This window comes from Melozone crissalis, unplaced genomic scaffold (assembly GCF_028551555.1).
Source record: "Melozone crissalis strain CALT ecotype California unplaced genomic scaffold, PUWL_Pcris_2 ptg000035l_1, whole genome shotgun sequence".
NCBI lineage: Eukaryota > Metazoa > Chordata > Aves > Passeriformes > Passerellidae > Melozone > Melozone crissalis.
The window spans coordinates 13,341,924-13,359,834 of NW_026535813.1; the positions used below are offsets into that span (position 1 = coordinate 13,341,924).

At 42.2% G+C, this 17,911-nt stretch overlaps 1 protein-coding gene across 2 annotated transcripts in view; it reads left to right on the forward strand.

The window, feature by feature from the left end:
* LOC128941417 (protein C18orf25-like) overlaps positions 1 to 17,911 on the forward strand; it is a 66,408-nt gene that overhangs the window by 25,305 nt on the left and 23,192 nt on the right. The window contains exon 2 of one of the 2 annotated variants that reach the window (XM_054283172.1): positions 1,754 to 1,936. The exons of the other annotated variant lie outside the window; for it this stretch is intronic. Within the exon in view, the coding sequence (XP_054139147.1) occupies positions 1,754 to 1,936 (183 nt within the window). The remainder of the gene's footprint in view (positions 1 to 1,753; positions 1,937 to 17,911) is intronic. 2 annotated transcript variants of the gene reach the window in all.

Here is a 17,911-nt window from a genome sequence, read left to right on the forward strand (position 1 = left end):
GCTCCTGAAATTTTAGATAACCTTTGAAAAAATGGGCAAATAGTCAATATTGTACTTGGCCCTCGTATCTTCTCCACTCGACTGTTTATTTTTATAGCTCATGTTATATATGTTCACACTGAACTCTAATGATAATACTGAAAGACAACATGCCTCTCTATGATTCAGTCCAGTTGTAGCTTATGCATGTAATTTAATCATCGACTGTCACAAATAATTAACTGAACATCAGCCAGCTTAATTTTTAACTTGGTCTTCCATTATTTTGTAAGCCTTTTAAAAAGACAGATTGCCTTTCAGTTAATTATCATGACTTATTTTCCAGTCATAATCATCAGTTTTTCATGTTGCAAACAGTTTGACCATTAATACATTGTCATTTAACTGCCCATTTATTTTTGTGAGGTCTGTTTTAAGTTTCTAATATAACATCATTTTATGAAATTGTTGATTTGGAGGCAGGTCTGATTTGAAATATTTTGTGAATTTCTTCATACCTTGTTGCCATACTGATCTTTAGTATGACTTAAGTGATATGGTCACTCTTCAACGAAGTGTGTTGCTGACCACAAAATAGGCACTTCTGAAAATAGTGAGTTGAATTATGTTTCAGGCACCAAGTTACAAAAACCCAAACTCAACACAACCAAAACAAAAGAAATCCCACCCTAAAAACCTCAGGAGAAACAGCTTTTAAGATAATTAAATTTGAAACTTTTTTCTATTTAATCCTTGATTTTGTTGATGAAGCCTTGGCCGAAAGAGTTTTGATTGCCTCATTTGGAGAGTGGGAACTCCAGCCACTTTCATCCACTATGAGTCAATAAGCTGTAGCTGGGGTGAACCATTTAAGTTAAACTGCACATCGTTTCAGAATTATTTTTCCATTCTCTCTGCTTCTACATTAATCTTTGTCTTGAATTTGACTTTTTTCTGAGCCTCTTCTGTTTCTAGCATGTTTTCCAATTATAAGTGATTTTCATTCATTACAAAGAATATTGTTGGTCCTAACAAAATAAACCAAAAATAGCTTTTTGTTATTCCTCAAGAACAGATTTCAGAATCTCATAAGCTATTTTCTCTCCCTCTTACCTTATTCACTTTGGTGACCAAAAATGCATATGGTAATCATATTGAATTAAAAGCACATTTATCACTGCATATGATAGTTTTGTTTCTTGTTAGCCTTGATTTTAAAAAAACATCACCAAAAAACATTGCTACTTTGAAAAAATTCCTGCCCTTGACAGGTAAATGTTATGAAAGGAAAGTTGCCTAATGTTAAATTTATTGTCACTGGATCAGTTATATCAAAAAGTTAGTCTTATTCAATCAACCATTATGTAATGTAAGCTCTCACTTGACTTTTGTAAAATTCTCTAGATATTTTGTCTTGCCAAATTTAATGTCCTATGTCTTATTATTTTTTATTTGAAACTGAATCCTTTTAAGATTGTAAATATAATGTCATCAGATATGGAGATGTTGATGCGTTAATGTAAAAGATAATACACAAATAAGTGATTTCATAAATGCGTTTTTCTGTGTATGCAAAGGTTAAAATGTCTCTGTAATCTCAGACTACGTTCATTAACTGAAGTTTAATGATTCATATAATGAATGTATCGCTATAAACTATAAGTTGCACGTAGGAGATGGTATTAATCCTTAAATTATTGTACTTTGTACTTTTAGAGGGGGTTTTCACAGTATGCAGACTTCTAATCTGTGTTGTTTTTCTCTACTTCTGCAGATGGACCTCCAGTTATAGTTCACTATGATATATCAGACACAAACTCAGATCCAGAAGTGGTAAATGTGGACAATCTGTTGGCAGCTGCAGTAGTTCAAGAGCACAATAATTCTTTAGGAAATCAGGACTCAGGATCTACCTGGAGAACCAGAGGGCCGCTAGATGAACTGAGTGCTGATACAGGTTTGGTTAAATTCTCTTCCTCTGACATTTGTTCCAACATCTCAGTAGGTATCTCTCTTTCTTGGTTTCAGTATTTTTATAGTTTATTCAACTTTAAAAGCTCCCTAAGTGGATTTTGCAAAAAAAAAAAACCCCAGTACTGGTGCTTATTAAAAAGGTCTGACATTTATTCCAAAATATAACTCATAAAAATTGACAGAGATTCCTGCAATGTATTTTTGACACTAATTTTCTTATTTATTTTTTTCTCCTTTGTTTCCTTCTAATTACTGTTTGGAACTTAGGTCTGGGGTTTTGGTGTTGTTTTTGGATTTTTTTAATGAAAATGAGCTAAGCTTGTTACTGAATGATTGATTATGATGACCCATGCCACCAGCTGTTAAACTTGTCTGCTGAAGAAGAGGTTGGAGCCTAGGTTCTAAGGCAGAGTTAGCTTATTTCAGCTCAAGCTGGGTGCCTCCAGAGATGGACCCTGAACAAAGAAATTCCTGGACCTTTATACCCTTACAGTCTGTGCACCCGATCTTCACACACCCTGCACGCATCTCTTGGTCCAATGGTGATTTATAGTCTGGGGTCTTCTAACACATCATTGGATTCTTTCCCCATGTCCACATGGGCAGACCATTAACTGCTCTTACCTTCCAGCTTGGGTCAGCCTTGGGGGCTTCCAGGGTCTCAACCCTTATCTGAACATATTCAGCCTTTCTGTTTTCTCCTCTGTTTAGCCATCCATGCTAACAGAGTTCATTTAAAGTTCACTGTTCCTAAGCTTTAAGCAGGGTCCACTCATGCCAAGCTGTAAGCAAGTTGCAATTGAACTTAAACCTATACAATTAATTTCTGATATTTCATATTTAAATGTAAACTTAATTTGATCCCCAACAGGTGACAATCTAAGTATTGGAATTGTCTGTATCTTTTTTCTTTCTCTCTTCATTTCTTTAAAATACAAGCAGTAAATCTTCCCATATACCTTCTGCACCTTAGAAAATCGGACTGACCAGCATCAGATAAACATGAAGGGTAAAAAGGTGCTGGTAAGTGAGCTTAGCATTTTATTGGGTTTGCATAGCCTGGTTTAGGTAGTGAGGGGGCTACAGGGATGACTTATGTGAGAAGCTGCTAGAAGCTTTCTCATTGTTTGGCAGTCAATCCCTGGCATCTCCAAAGATGGATGTGCTGTTGTCAAGACTGGGTCAACTAGAAATGGTGGTAGCACCTCTGTGATAACATGTTTAAGAAGAAAAAAAAAAAGTTATTGTGCAGTGGTAATTGGGGCCAGAGAAGAGCGGAGTGAGAATACGTGAGAGGAGCAACTATGCAGACACCAAGGTCAGAGGAAAAGGAGGGAGAGCAGCTCCTCTAGGCACCGGAGCTGAGACTGCCCTGCAGCCTGTGGCAAAGACCGTGGTGAAGTAGCTGTTACCCTGCAGCCCATGGAGGAGACCCACGCCAGAGCAGGTGGATGCCTGAGAGGAGGTTGGGACCCCATGGGAGGCCCGTGGAGAGAGGAGACCCCTCTGGAGCAGTCTGTTCTTGATGGACTCCACCCTGTGGAAGAGTGATCCATGCTGCAGCAGTTTGAGGAGTACTGTTGTCTGTGGGATGGACTCATTGTTGCAGCCTGAATTGCTGCTAGTAAAGTCCAGGGTAAAGAAACAAAAAGGGCCTTTGCATAATATCCATAGATGTTTAATTCAGCCGCTGCGCCATGAGATGTTCAGGTCCCAGGCACACCCACACCCCGAGGGTCCAGCTCTCCCCCGCAAGGGCCTCCCGGGCTGACCTTGGTCTCCGGGCAGTATCAAGGTGAAGGCCAATCAGGGAAATGGGAGGGAGTGGCTCAGGAACACCTATGTTCAGACATAGGAACAGGGGAAGGAGCCAATGGGGTGTAACTTAGGAGAAGCCCCCTCAGGGCTTCCACAGCTCCCCGTTTTTTTATATTATTAAGAAAGCTTCTCTGAAGGATTAACTGAATCAACACAAAATGACAAAAACAATCAAAAGCGCCCATAAGACAATTTTCAAAATGCAAACAATTCTGAGTCCCCAATGTTCAAAAAGATTTTCTGGAATGTCTTAGAGCTGGCAGGAGGGATGTGGGGTTTTCTTAGCATGGTTTATCAGGAAACTGAGTCAGGAGAAAGTTTCTTCAGCAGGGGCTGTTTCTCTGTCTCCTGTGGTAAAGTGGTTGGCTGTGATAGACTCTGCACAAGGTAGCATAGGTGGTGGTGTGCCTGTTGGAAACTCCAAATAGAAATCATTACTTTAGGAAAAAGATGGTTACTTTAGGGACACTTTCCTTTCTTTCTCTCCTAATCACGCTCCCTCTGGTATTATGAAGGAATTGTGGGGAAAGGGATTAGTGGAGGGAGACCATGGGAGAGGGAAAAGGGTGGCAGGAATTTGTGGGAACATAAAAAAGGGGTAATAGGACAATGGAAAGGAAAAGGACAAAGTGGGAGAGGGGCAGGAAGGCCACAGGTATTGGGGAAGGGTATTAGAAGAAGTGGGACTTACTGGACTGGAAGATTCTTTCATTATTGGCATGGGCCTTTGGATGCAGGGCAGCTTGCCAGTGTTCTGTGCTCTTCTTGCTTTTAGACTATTGCTGGTGCTTGATGGTTGTTAGTTTTGGGTTCTATTTCTTTGGTAGGTGTGTGGAGGTCTTCTATGATGTGGATAATATTTTGCAGGTTTGTAGTCTGGTGCATGTTTACTGCCTTGCACTGGAACTCCACCAGGTCCTGTCCCATTGGCTGCTTGGGGGTCTTTTCTTCCTTGCATTATATTAAATTCCACAATTTCTCCATCTCCTAGACTGTGGAGGTATTTCTTGGGATTATTCTTTTTTATAGCAGTCTGATGAACCAACATATCTTCTTTGTTATCATTCCGGGTTATGAAACCGTATTTGTTTTTTACATTGAACCATTTTACTGTCCCCAAAACGTTCATGGCAAGGAATTTTTTACCTTTGCCAGTGGGTTTGTGTTGGTGTTTCTGGACATGTTGCTGGTGCTGGTGCGCTGCCATGCAAAGTTTGTTCCGCTCCCAGTGCTGGTGGCCGCACTCAGGCTCGGCCCCCTCTCGGAGGTCTGTCTCACCTGGTGCTTGCGGGCACTGCCAGTGCGGGGCTCTCAGAGCAGCGACAGTGGGCAGGGGGCGGCGGTTTTGCTGCCAGGACTGCGGGTCTGAGCCATCTCCCAACGGGGCTGTCCGCCTGCCCCGTGACAGCGGCGCCCCAGGTCCGCCGGTCTCGCCCGCCTGCCCTCGGCCCCTGAGCAGCAGGCTGCTGCGGGGTGGGCTGGACAGCGAGTATCGGCCGGCTCGCCCTGGCCTTGCTGAGCGCCGGCGGGGCGTCTGCGGGTTTTCTGCAGGGGGGAGAGCCGCAGCGGGGCACAGAGTGGCGGCAGCGCTGTGCGAGGGGATACGGATCTTGCCACCGCCGCCACATCTTTCGGTGCTATAGCAACTGAGGTAAACACGTCCCTAGGAGGAGGCGTGGGGACCAGACGGCGGAACGGGAGACCCTGCGGCCCCTGCCATGCGGTCTCCACCATCTTGGGCAGCAGGAGTACAGATAGGAGAACCTGGGAGAGTCTTTCCTTGTGACAAGGGAGGGGGTGCAGGGGCACGAAGAGGGGAACATGGAGGAGGGGTTTTCAGCTGATGTTCATCCTCAAGATTCAGAATGCATTTCATCATCATACTAAATAAAGGATGGAATTCTGTGTTAGTTTTTAACCTTTCCCAAAGTACTTCCAATAATTCATCAGTTAGGACTAAGTTCCGTGAAATATAAGGAAAATGCTTAAATAACCACTGTACAAAATACTTCAACTCCTCCTCTGAAAAGCAAAAATTTTCTTGAAGAAAAGACTTTTTAAGGTAAACTTCTTGTTGTGTGTGGGTGAGTGTTGTCTCCATCTTAGCCCAGTCTCTTTCCAACACCTGAGAGTACCAGGAGGAAGGAACCAAAATTTCAAACTCACCACACTGGAGTAAGAAAATTCTCAGGGTGGTCTAGTGCACATGTTTTCCAAGAGAAGAGGTCTCAGACTAATCCAGAGGCCCCACGTTGGGCGCAATTGTTGCAGCCTGAATTGCTGCTAGTAAAGTCCAGGGTAAAGAAACAAAAAGGGCCTTTGCATAATATCCATAGATGTTTAGTTCAGCCGTGCCATGAGATGTTCAGGTCCCAGGCACACCCACACCCCGAGGGTCCAGCTCTCCCCCCCCCCAGGGGCCTCCCGGGCTGACCTTGGTCTCCGGGCAGTATCAAGGTGAAGGCCAATCAGGGAAATGGGAGGGAGTGGCTCAGGAACACCCATGGTCAGACACAGGAACAGGGGAAGGAGCCAATGTGGTGTAACTTAGGAGATGCGCCTTCAGGGCTTCCACACTCATTGCAGCAGTTCACAAAGAGCTGTTGCTCGTGAGATGGAGCCATGTCAGAGAAGTTCGCAGAAAGCTGTCTCCTGTGGGAAGGACCCTACAGTGGAGCAGGGAAACAACTCCTCTCCCTGAGCAGCGGGAGAAGCCACGAGCGATGAAATGACCATAATCCCCATTCCCTGTCTCCCTGCATCACTGGGGTAGGAGGTAGAGCCAGGAAGGAGGGAGGGGTGATGTCACTGTTGAGCAAGAAATGACACAGATTCACAAGAAGGCTGGTTGGCACAACAGCTTTAATACGAAAAACTCTCTTCTTTTATAGACAGCTTTGACACATTCTACTTGATTGGCTAATTAACAAAAGCATCTTTCTCACAATCATTGAGAAGACCAGAAAAACAGAGTAGGAAAACACTACCTGCAGGTTGTTTATACTAAGTTATCATTGTTTCTCTACAACTCCCTAAAAAGTCTCACAAGTCCACTGTGAGAAAACAAATTTAGTTTTCTCACTCTCTGACCAGGCTGTCACATCCACAGGGTGAGGGGAAGGTGTTTTTAAGGTTTTATTTTACTTCTCATTATCCTGCTCTGATTTTGTTAGTAATAAATTCAATTAATATCTCCAATTCTAACCTGTTTTGCCTGTGACAGTATTTGGCGAATGATCTCTCCTGGTCCATATCTCAACATATGAACCCTTTGTTATATTTTCTCTCCCCTGTCCAGTTGTGACAGGGAGTGATAGAGAGCAGTGATTCGCAGAAAGACTCCACAACTCATAAAGTTGTACATTAAGTATGTATTTATTTGGCACTGGCCGCATGGGGATAGTTCCTCCAAAAGCACTCATGCCTCCCAAGAAACCTAACCCTCTTTTTATTTTATAAAATACTACATATGCATTAAGTTTCACAATAGTTTCATGCATATTAATTTCCTAGCCCCACCTAGCCCCGCTTTGTATTTTAATTAGCTTATCAGTCCTTCTGCACTTACGCAGTGGTCACAGGAGGAAGGGCAAACGAGTCTTCATCAATGTGAACTTTTCCCCTTTTCTTCCTGGTGCATGCTCTTTAGTATCTTGGCTGTAGCTCTAACTATAGTGCTGATCTAAGCTGGTTTAGAGTCCGAGGAGCCTCTCTTATGTCCAACAGCTTGCAGGCTCTCCCATTCCTTCTACCTTGTTTTGGGTAAGGAGCTCTTCTTATCAGGATCCTTCCATTCCTTCCTGTCCCATATTCACAGGCCTTGCAAGCAAGTTAAGCAAGTTAAGCAACATAAATCGTCTAAAACAGCTATCCTGAATCCTAAATTAATTTCTAACCTAAATTAATTTCTAACCCCCATGTCTCAGCAGCTTTGGTGGGTGCTTGGAATCCAGCCAGCATCAACCCACTCTTCCATAGGGTGCAGTCCTTCAAGGACAGACTGCTCCAGTGGGGGTTCCTCTCTCCACAGGCCTCCCACAGGGTCACAGCCTCCTCTCAGGCATGCACCTGCTTCAGGGTGGGTCTCCTCCATAGGCTGCAGGTTTATCTCTGCATCCCCCGTGGACCTCCATGGGCTGCTTCACCATGGTCTTCACCACAGGCTGCAAGGCAATCTCAGCTCTGGTGCCTGAAGCACCTCCTCTCCCTCCTTCTTCACTGACCTTGGTATCTGCATAGCTGTTCTTCTCACATATTCATGTATTCTCACTCCGCTCTTCTCTGGCCACAATTACAACTGTGCAATAACTTTTTTTTTTCTTTCTTCTTAAATATGTTATCACAGAGGGGTTACCACCATTGCTAATTGGCCCTGTGAAAAACACATTCACTCTCCTGTGAAAATTAAAGAAGTTTAATAAAGGACAATAGGAGACAAGGACCATAGAGCAAAGGTTATTACAGCCAGGTGCATCTTGGAACTCAGCTAAGACTTTTGGGGATACCCCTTAAATACCTTTCCAATTACATCAGCCCTTTGCATATTCCTAGATCCTTATGCATATCCATAACTAGTTTACATATTACAGGAACTGTTTTACATGGCCCCTCCTCAGGTCTGCCTTTTTAGAGCATGCGTGTTTCTTGGCTGTGGTTTAGGCTCCTTCTCCTTATCACTTCCAGTTTGGGCCTTGGTCCATGCTTTCTTCAGACGGTGAGTGCTGATAATTGGCATATCTGTAGCAGGTGTCCTTATCCTATGTTCATTGGATGCTATCCCATCCAACCAGGCATTTTACACAAGCATAGCTATTTCACTACTATGTCTAAGATTAATTAACAGCAGAAATAAAAACTATATCTTTATAACAAAGTTACTTTAATATCACACATATAAAATCCATTTTAATATTTGAAAAAAGCCAATATTATAATATGTATCTATAACAGCCCAGCCTTGACCAGAGGCACATCTGTCTTTGGAGCCATCAGGGATTGGGTCTCCCAGACATGGAGGAAGCTTCCAGCAGCTCCTCACAGAAGCCACCCCTGTAGGCCTCAGCTACCAAAGCTTGGTCACGCAAGCCCAATACATTCCACCCTTTGCCTGTGTGAATCACATATTTAAAAATTATCATTAAAATTTGGCCAGCTAGCTCAGTCGGTAGGTGATAAGACTCTTAGGATCATGGATTTGGGCTCCACATTAAGTGCCAAAAAGGACTGTACAGGGTTGACCTTGACTGGACACCAGTTGCCCACCAAGCCACTATCACTCCCCTTCCCAGTGAGGCAGGGGATAGAAAATAAGATGGAAAACAGCTAGTAGATTGAGGTAAGGCAGTTTACTAAAGAAAAAAAAATTGCCCTCCCGTAAGCAAAGGGGAAAAAAAATTATTCTCCACTTCCCATTGGCAAGCATTGTTCAGCCACTTCCCAGGAAGAAGGGCTTCAGCATGCATAGCAGTGGCTCTGGAATGCAGACATTGTAAATAACAAATGCCCCCCCTGTCCTTCCTCCCTTCCTTAGCTTTTATATCTAAGCTGATATCATATGGTACGGAATACCCCATTTGGTCAATTTAGGTCAGCTGGCCTAGTTATGTCCCCTCCCAGGGTCTTGCCCACTCCTGGCCCCTTGATGGACAGGGGGGGTAGTGTTGAGAGACAGCACTGATGCTGTGACAGCCCTGCTACGCAGTAGCCAAAACACTGGTGTGTTATCACTACCTTTCCAGCTGCCAATAGAAAGCACAGCACTGTGAGGTCTGCTGTGGGAAAATGAACTCTATCTCAACCAGACTCAATACATCTTGGTATACTTCTAAGTGCATGTTTGTCAGTACTGGCCTTTTCTTACAGTCTCTAGGATTGCACATTTGGAAAGCAAAATTTTCAAATCTTTCATCTTGTTTACAAATTTCATCTTCAGCCAGTATCTAGTTTAACAGACATTAAAGGATGGGCACCCATAGGAGAATAACAACATAAACTTTATCTAAGTGAAAAATCTTATTATGACTGTATGGTCTGGCATCCCCATCATCTGTCATTTTGGTCCAGATATAAGTCTTGTGCCTTTAAGAGTGAAAGAGGAGGAGAAGTGGTGGAATGCTTTTTCTTCACTTCCTCCCCTGGATTCCTTTCTCTTGACATGTGTTTCTTGTGGGTTTAAGAAAGTGAGCCCAGCTAGCTCAGTCAGTAGAGCATGAGACTCTTAATGTCAGGATCGTGGGCTTGAGAAAGTGGAAAGGAGCAAGTCAAAGCTCCCATGGCAGCCAGTAGCGGGATCACACCTTTTAGCCACTGCAGCATAGCCTGGCTAACTCAAAGACACGTGGGCTTCCCTTTTTTTAATTCATAAAGCAGTTGGGGGAGGGGCTGCTGGAATCTGCCTTTTCAGAGGAGACACCTTTTGGACGTTTCTTCCCAAATTTATTTCAAACCAGGACAATAGGCAAATATTTTAGACTGTTTTGCAAGCCTTTATGTTGTAGGACAGACAAAACACATTGGACATCATCCTAATATTCATGAAAAGAAATTAACAGCATAGGCATGTTACTAGGCATGAAATTAATATGGCTAGAGGCTGTAAATTTATCTGTATGTTATAATCTTGTTTGACACTCAGCTACGCTTACAGTATTTACTCTGCTAAGCATGGTTTCTCTACTGCTATTTAGTTTTTATGTTTGAACTTAAAGCTATGGTAAGATATGGACGCTCTTTTGGAGCTCTCCTTTATATACCTGGGGATTAATTTGGGGGCTATTTAAGACTCAGCTTGCTTTACTCCTTTGCCAGGCATTACCCTGTCAAGCAAAAGGTGCAGAATGGTGATATGTCATCAAAACATTAATACAACATAATAAAGTGGGTTGATATCCACACCAGTTTGTGTGAACCAATGGCCAAGGATTATGTTGCTCTTCTGCTGCCTGTATTACCAAAAATTTGGAAAAAAAGCCCCAACTCCTTAACACCAATGTAGCATTAAGAAGCAGGCATTCTTTATTTGGCCAGATGCACAAGGGGATATGTCCTCCAAAAATCATGCATGCTGAATACAGGAAAGTTTCTGTATTTTACATACATATTCATTGATTGTCCTAGAATAAACATACATATGATAATAATTTCCCCAAAACTGTTAACATATTTTCTCTCCCCTTTACGCATGCATTCTTAGTGGTCAGGGACCCCAGCATTATAGCTGACCTGGTAAAGCTGACAGAACACTGGAGCTGGTGAACTTCCAGTTCTTCTTTTGCAATGGGCATTGTGCAGTTCCATAGGCCAGTGGTTTTTGAAGAATAAACATTGTGTTATCTCACCAGGTGTAGACAATTTATCATCTGGCAACATCCCTCCCCTTTGAGACTTGTTAAGCTTGTCTTCCCTTCAAGCCTTAATAAGCCTCACTTTGCTTTTTCACTAATATCATATAAGTTCCTCATGTTGCATTAGCAATCATATTTTTATGCAGCTTGAGGCAAGTAACATAATTACAATTATTACTATGATCACAATTATACTTTGCAAATGTGAGGCCGGCCAACCAACCAGTTAGAGAAAATTCAAATCCTTGAAATATTTTATTTAACCAGCTGCTTTCTAATCCTGCCCTTAATTCTCTGCTAGATGCAGCAACTGATTTTATCCTCTCTACCTGATCATCCAATTTAGCAGTCACATTCAGAATGTGCACACAAGTATTGTTTAAATTCAAGTATCTACATACTCCATGTTCATGCAACAGCAATAAGTCTGAAGCCAATCTGTTTTTTAAGGTCATTTTAGTCATGGCTTGCAATTGTTCATCTATTTCAGTAAACCCTCACTGAGTTGCATTTGCTAAAATTTCCATTTGCAGAGTCAAATTGTGTATAGCTAGTCTGTTCCTAAAGGTAGATATTTGAGGAGTAAAGATGGATTCTTATATCCATCCCACTATTGTTCCCTTTATTTTTCCCATATGTGTTACCAGATTTTTGTCAAATTGCTGACTAAAGCTCCCCATAGAACTGGATTTTCTGCAGAGGTTGGTGTTAGCAAACAAGCTGTTATAGAAGTTAAATTTTGTAATCTGCCAAAATCTTGCACTAACTTGAAGACCACATTCCCCTTCCCAGAAGATAAGAATGTAGTTTCTATTATTATTATAAGTATGCAATTATTTATCATCCTCATCTAGATCCAGTAAATAGTATCCTCTTAGAAGATCATATTCTTTACCTAAAACAACAGAATTTATATATTAAAAAACCTACACAGTGTTAGTCAGTCTTGTTTCTGCTGTGTTTGATGTGTGGTTGCTGGTTTTACCTGCATGTGATGAACCCAGTGTTTGATTCCTTCTACCTTGAGTGCAGTGTAGGTTACCAGGAAGACTTGATATGGTCCCTTCCACTTCTCCTGGACTGATCCAAAGTCCCAGGTTCTGATGCACACCATATCTTCTGGTTGGAAAGGATGTACATGCAAGTGCAACCCCACTTATCTGTTGATAACGATGTACCTTTTAAGACTTGAAAGAGTTAGTCCCAATGCTATTAAATATTAATTTTAGAAAAACTTTTGACACTTCCCTTGCCTTGTTGGTGTGACATGGAAAAGTTTCTGGCCATCTAGAAGAAGTACCAAAATACTAAAATGTACTAATTCCCATTCTTCCTGGGCAGTTCTTCAAAATTAATTTGCCAAGAATCACCTGGTGAATTCCCCTGTTTTACTAGCCCTGGAGGTGGCCTTCTTCCTTCCTTGAGATTATTAGGCAAAACAAATCACATATTTTGCAACAACTGATCTATGAATTTCTGTCATCTTTGTGCTTACTATATTCCTTTGTAAACTAGTTACCATGTTGTCTATTTCCTAATGTGTTTCAGTTTTATTATCTTATACATTAATTGTGGAGGTGCAATTATCTGCCTGCATGAGATTACCAATCACCTTCTAATGATGGGGCTGCCTGTCCTGATTACTATAATTTGGTTTTTGTTCCAGCACATTCAACTTTTGCTAGGTATTAGTGCAAGGATACCTTTTTCAGCAATGTCTTTAGCATTTTTATCAGTTAATTGAGTCCCTATATTAACTGGAGAGTCTCCAAACTGATGAGCTTTACAAGGGCACCATGGCCACTTCTTTTGACTTTTACTTTTGCACACTGTAGTAGTTGACTAACTTCTTCTTTGTACTTAATAGGAGACATCTGTGCCAATAACAATCCTCTTCCATATGGTTTCATGGGAGTGTATTATTTCAAAAATATATTTTAAATCAGTCCATATGTTTACTCTTTTTCCTTCAGTGATTTCTAGCACTCACTGTAAAGTCCTTAATTCTGCTTTTTGTGCTGAAGTGGTAAAGCCTGGGCTTCTATTACCTGGGTCAAGGTTCCCACTGCATACCCAGCTACCCATGTTCCATTTCATACCGTGCTGTTCCTACCAGTGTGCACATCCAGTTCTGGCTCCCAGATGGAATCACTATTGAGATCCAGTATGCCAGAACATACTTGTTCAATAGTTACCATGAAGTCATGGCACAAAAGTATCTGGGCTTCTTCTGAAGCTTGGAGAAACATGGCTGGATTCAAAGCAGTGGTTACCTGAAGTTCAACATTGTCCTGCTCCAGTAGGGCAACTTGGTATTTCAGCATTCTGCTGGCGATATCCAATGTCCTCCTTTTTGTTCCAAACCAGCTATTATTATGTGGGGCACATATCAGCTTTTGTGTGATTTGTGGAAGCAAACAAACTCCACAACTTTTGTGAAAGTTGTAAAGCCAGTATGTTTATTACAGCACTGGCCGCATGTGGGAATTGCTGGACGCATGTGGGAATCGTTCCCCTTAAATTGACATGAGTACCTCTGGGAACTCCAGATCCTTTTTTATCTTTCTCTCAAATACATATGCATGCAATTTCACAATAGGTTCATACATATTCATTCTACTGATTTCACGTGACATTTGACACTAATTTTTCTTTATCAGAAAGAACTCCTGGGTCATCCTGCCCTGTTTCCCCACAGCAGCCTCTCCGTCTGTTTCAGAGTTCAAGCCCCCCCCCCCCGCCTTATCTCTGTCCTTCGGCTGAAGCAGTTTCTTATTTTCTTAGAGCATAGACTTTTTGCGAGAACAGGCAGTCAGACTAAACATCTACGTTTGCAAGCTACAGACTTAATTCAAAGATGTACATTTCACCTAAATCAAAATGGATTTCTGCTCTGGAAAATTTCCACTCTGTCTCATGTGCTTCTCTGCAGCTACCACTTCTCTCAAGCATCTGGGTCATGCTTTACTCACATTATTCAATTGTTTGGACAGGCTTCTTCCGTGATCCCAAATGCTGCGCCCGTACCCCTAGTGCCAGGTGGGTCCTTTCACACACAGATAACTAAAGTGATTTGGTTGTGTAGGAATCCCAATGCAAGGGTTGGCATTAAGGCTTTTGTAGGACTTGAAAGGCCCTCTGACTCTCAGAAGTCCATACCAAGTAATTTTTCATTGGAGGACCATAGAAAGGTTTTGCCAGTACCCCATAGCTGACAATCCATAAATGACACCATCCAGCCATACCTAAGAAGGCTTGTAGTCCTTGGCTCTGGAATCTGGCAAAAGGCTTTTTTTCAGCTGCTTCCCAAGATTCTTTCTTCCTGCAAGATCTCAAAACCAAGATATATTACTGTTTTTCTGCCTATTTTGTGCCATTTTCTTTGACACCCTGTATCCAGATTGTCCCAAGAAATTTAACAGATTTACAGTAACATCAAGGCACTTCCTTTCAGTCTTGGCAGACTATCATCTACACATTGTAGTAAAGTTCTTTCCAGATTTTCTCTTTCCAGGTTTCCAATTTTTTTTTTTTTTGCTAACTGATTGTCAAATATAGTGAGGCTCTTTTGAAGCCCTGGGGTAGCACAGTCCATGCTATCTGCGCCTTCCACCCAGTGTTTGGATTCTCCCACTCAAGAGCAAACAATTTCTACCTGGGTCAAGAGGTATTGCAGCAAAAGGCATCCTTAAGATTGAGCACTGTGAACCATTTGTGTTCCCTTTTCAGTGCCGTCAAGAGTGTGTATGGTTTCGCTACTACTAGATAAATATCAGGTACTTTTTATTAATGGCCCTTAAATCTTGTATTAATCTATGTTCCCCATTTTGCTTTTTAACTCATAATATTGGGGTGTTATATTCTGACTCATACCCTTTCAATAAACCATATTCTAAAAATTTTTCCCTAAGCTTTTCCAACCCCTTCCTTGCCTCCCACTTAATAAGATAGTGTTTTTGCTTTACCAGTCTGGCTTCAGGTTTGAGAGTAATTCTCACTGGTGTGGCCATCTTTGATCATCCAGGCATCTCAGTTGCCTATACCAACATGGTTACAGCATTCTTTACCTCCTCTGGGATTTCTTCCAACTCTTTTCATTCCTGTGACATAAAATCTTTGTCTCAACAGCTTTTTATTTGGGTATTTGAATTTGTATTTCCCGATCCCAGAAAGTTATTTGAATACCCAGTTTTCCCAATAAATCTCTCCCCTAACAAGGGGATTGGGCATTTAGGCATATACAAATTGCTGCGGTCCCCCCACTGTTTTCTTAATTTAAATAGTAATAGTTGTAAAAAAGGCCTGTTCTCTTTCCTCCCTGTCACACCCACAGTGCTTACAGGTTTCAAACTAAGTTTTCCTCTGCACATATTCAGTACTGAATAAGTTGTTCCTGTATCAATTTAAAAATTTACCTTTTCATTCCCCAGCAATAATGTAACCAGGCGCTCAGCTAAAGATGATTCCCCTGGTTCCCTTTCAGGGTAATTCTTCATCTTCACTTAAGGTCTTGAACTTGATGGCTTGAAGAGTTGGGTTTAGTTTTTATGTCTGAATGCCCCTGCCTTGGGGACACTCTCTTTTCCAATGTCCCCTTTCTTTACAAATTGCCAAAATATAATTCAGCCACCAATCATTACAATACAAATTGCCAAATATACTTCAACCACTAATTATTACAATAACCAAGGTATACTTCAGCCACCAACTATTAAAATATTCAACCAAGTGTTTTCGAGTGAGGCCGTCCTGAGTCCTAATTATGGTTTCAAATACTTTAGCAACTCTAAATGGATCTTCCCTATAAACTTGTCCTGGTTTAGGGCAAATTTGTTAAAGAATCTGCAAAGGAGGGCCCCTCCAGAAAGCAAAACCCACACGGCCCCTCCCCCCAACCGGTTCGGGAAAAAATTCCTTGGAGAGAGGTGGAAAGAACCTGTTTATTTCAGGCACAGCACCCCCCAGCACACAAAATGAACAATACCCGATGACACCACTCTGAGAAAGATGACAAAATCAGAAAGTCTCTTTCGGGAGTGGTTGCTCTGTTCTCAGTCCCTCCAGCACTGGGGCAGCTGCTGCAGCCGAACGGTGTTCCCGGGTCCCAGTCCGGAGCAGGTTCGAGATGGTCACAGAAACAGGAGAGGAGAAACAGTTCAGGAAGGAATGTGGACTGTTTAGCTAAAGTAGCTAATAAGCAGACGCCAAAGCAGAGCAGAAGCAAGAGCAGAAAAGGGAGCAAGCAAAGTAGCAAGCTGAAGCAAGAAGTGAAAAACAGCCCTATGTACTGCTCGTCTCTGTGTCCCTGATAAGAGAAACCCAAACAAAACTTCCACTCTTCAGAGCCGGTCTTAAAGGCACAGAACAGATGAATGGGGATACAAGCATCATAACGTCACCCCAGGACATTCCACCCCTTATCCCCATATCAAAACTCCTGCCACTTTTCTCCATGACATTAAATCCACGATTAAAAATTGGTTTTTTACTGTTACTGGACCATGATTCCTGACCACCTCCTGGAACGGAACCATTAGAACTTTCCCAGCATCTCCCCCAACGTCTCCTTTTTTCCTTCTGGTGCATCCCACAATCAGACTAAAATCCTCCCATCCCCTAAAAACTTGTCGACATTCCAGTCCACTTTCCCACAACCTCCTCATACATCTAAACGCATTCCTGGGTGATTGATCATTTCCCCTCCCATTCTTTGCTGAGGAGCAACCATCAGCTCTAAATCCTCCTCCTCTTCTCACCTGCACTTTAAGCACCTCTGTCCCATTCTACACGCAGAACAACATATCTTCAACTATTTGCCTTTCTTTGCCTTTTCAAAGGCTAAAATGAATGGATCTTGTGGGGTTGTCCTGCATTCCTTTTGCCATTCTGGATGATTTCTTAGGGTGAAAAAACAAGTCAACATAAAGGACTTCATCCCACTTATTCTCCCTTCTACAAAAGAGCATTAATTGCAATATGGTATTATACTGTAAGGTTCCATCCTTAGGCCACTTATCTTCCAGTATGTAAAGTGGCCATCACTGATTACAAAATTTTATGTTTTTCTTGTGGAAGGGGATCACCTCCAATTTGTTTCCAATGTTTCAAGATACAGTGCAGTGGAGACACCTGTTAAACTCCTTTCGAGGTTTTGTTTCCCATTACAACCAATTACCATTTAGGAGCTCCTAGAAGGGACTCTAACCCTTCCCTGTTCCCTCCTACCTTAGGTACCTTCAAACCCAACCCTGCAAAGGTTTTGCTGGGCCTAACAGGCAGATTAACAGTTAACACCTTTAAAGTAAAGAATGCCTTTATCTGACCAGGAGTCTTGCTTTGATTTTCTATGGACTGGGACTTGAACGTTCTCTCCGAGAACCCCTTGATGCTGACTGGAGGTCCTGCGATCCCTTGGATCTGTTGAAATTCAGGAGTATGTTCCACCTGGGTTGCCAAAATTGTTACCAAAAATTCAGTAAAATAAAAAAAAACCTCCTTAACACCAATGTAGCATTAAAAAGCAGGTATTCTTTACTTGGCTAGATGCACAAGGGGATATTTCCTCCAAAAATCATGCTGTAGCAGCAGTGACATTCAGAAGAGGGGAGATGAGAATCTCTGAGATGGTGATCATAAACACATCAAATGGTTTAGGTTGAAAGGGACACTAACAATCATCTCATTCCAACCCTCCTGCCATGGGCAAGGGCCCCTTCCACTAGACCAGGATGCCAAAAGCCCCATCCAACCTGGCCTTGAACACCCAGGGATGGGGCAGCCACAGTTTCTTTGGGCAA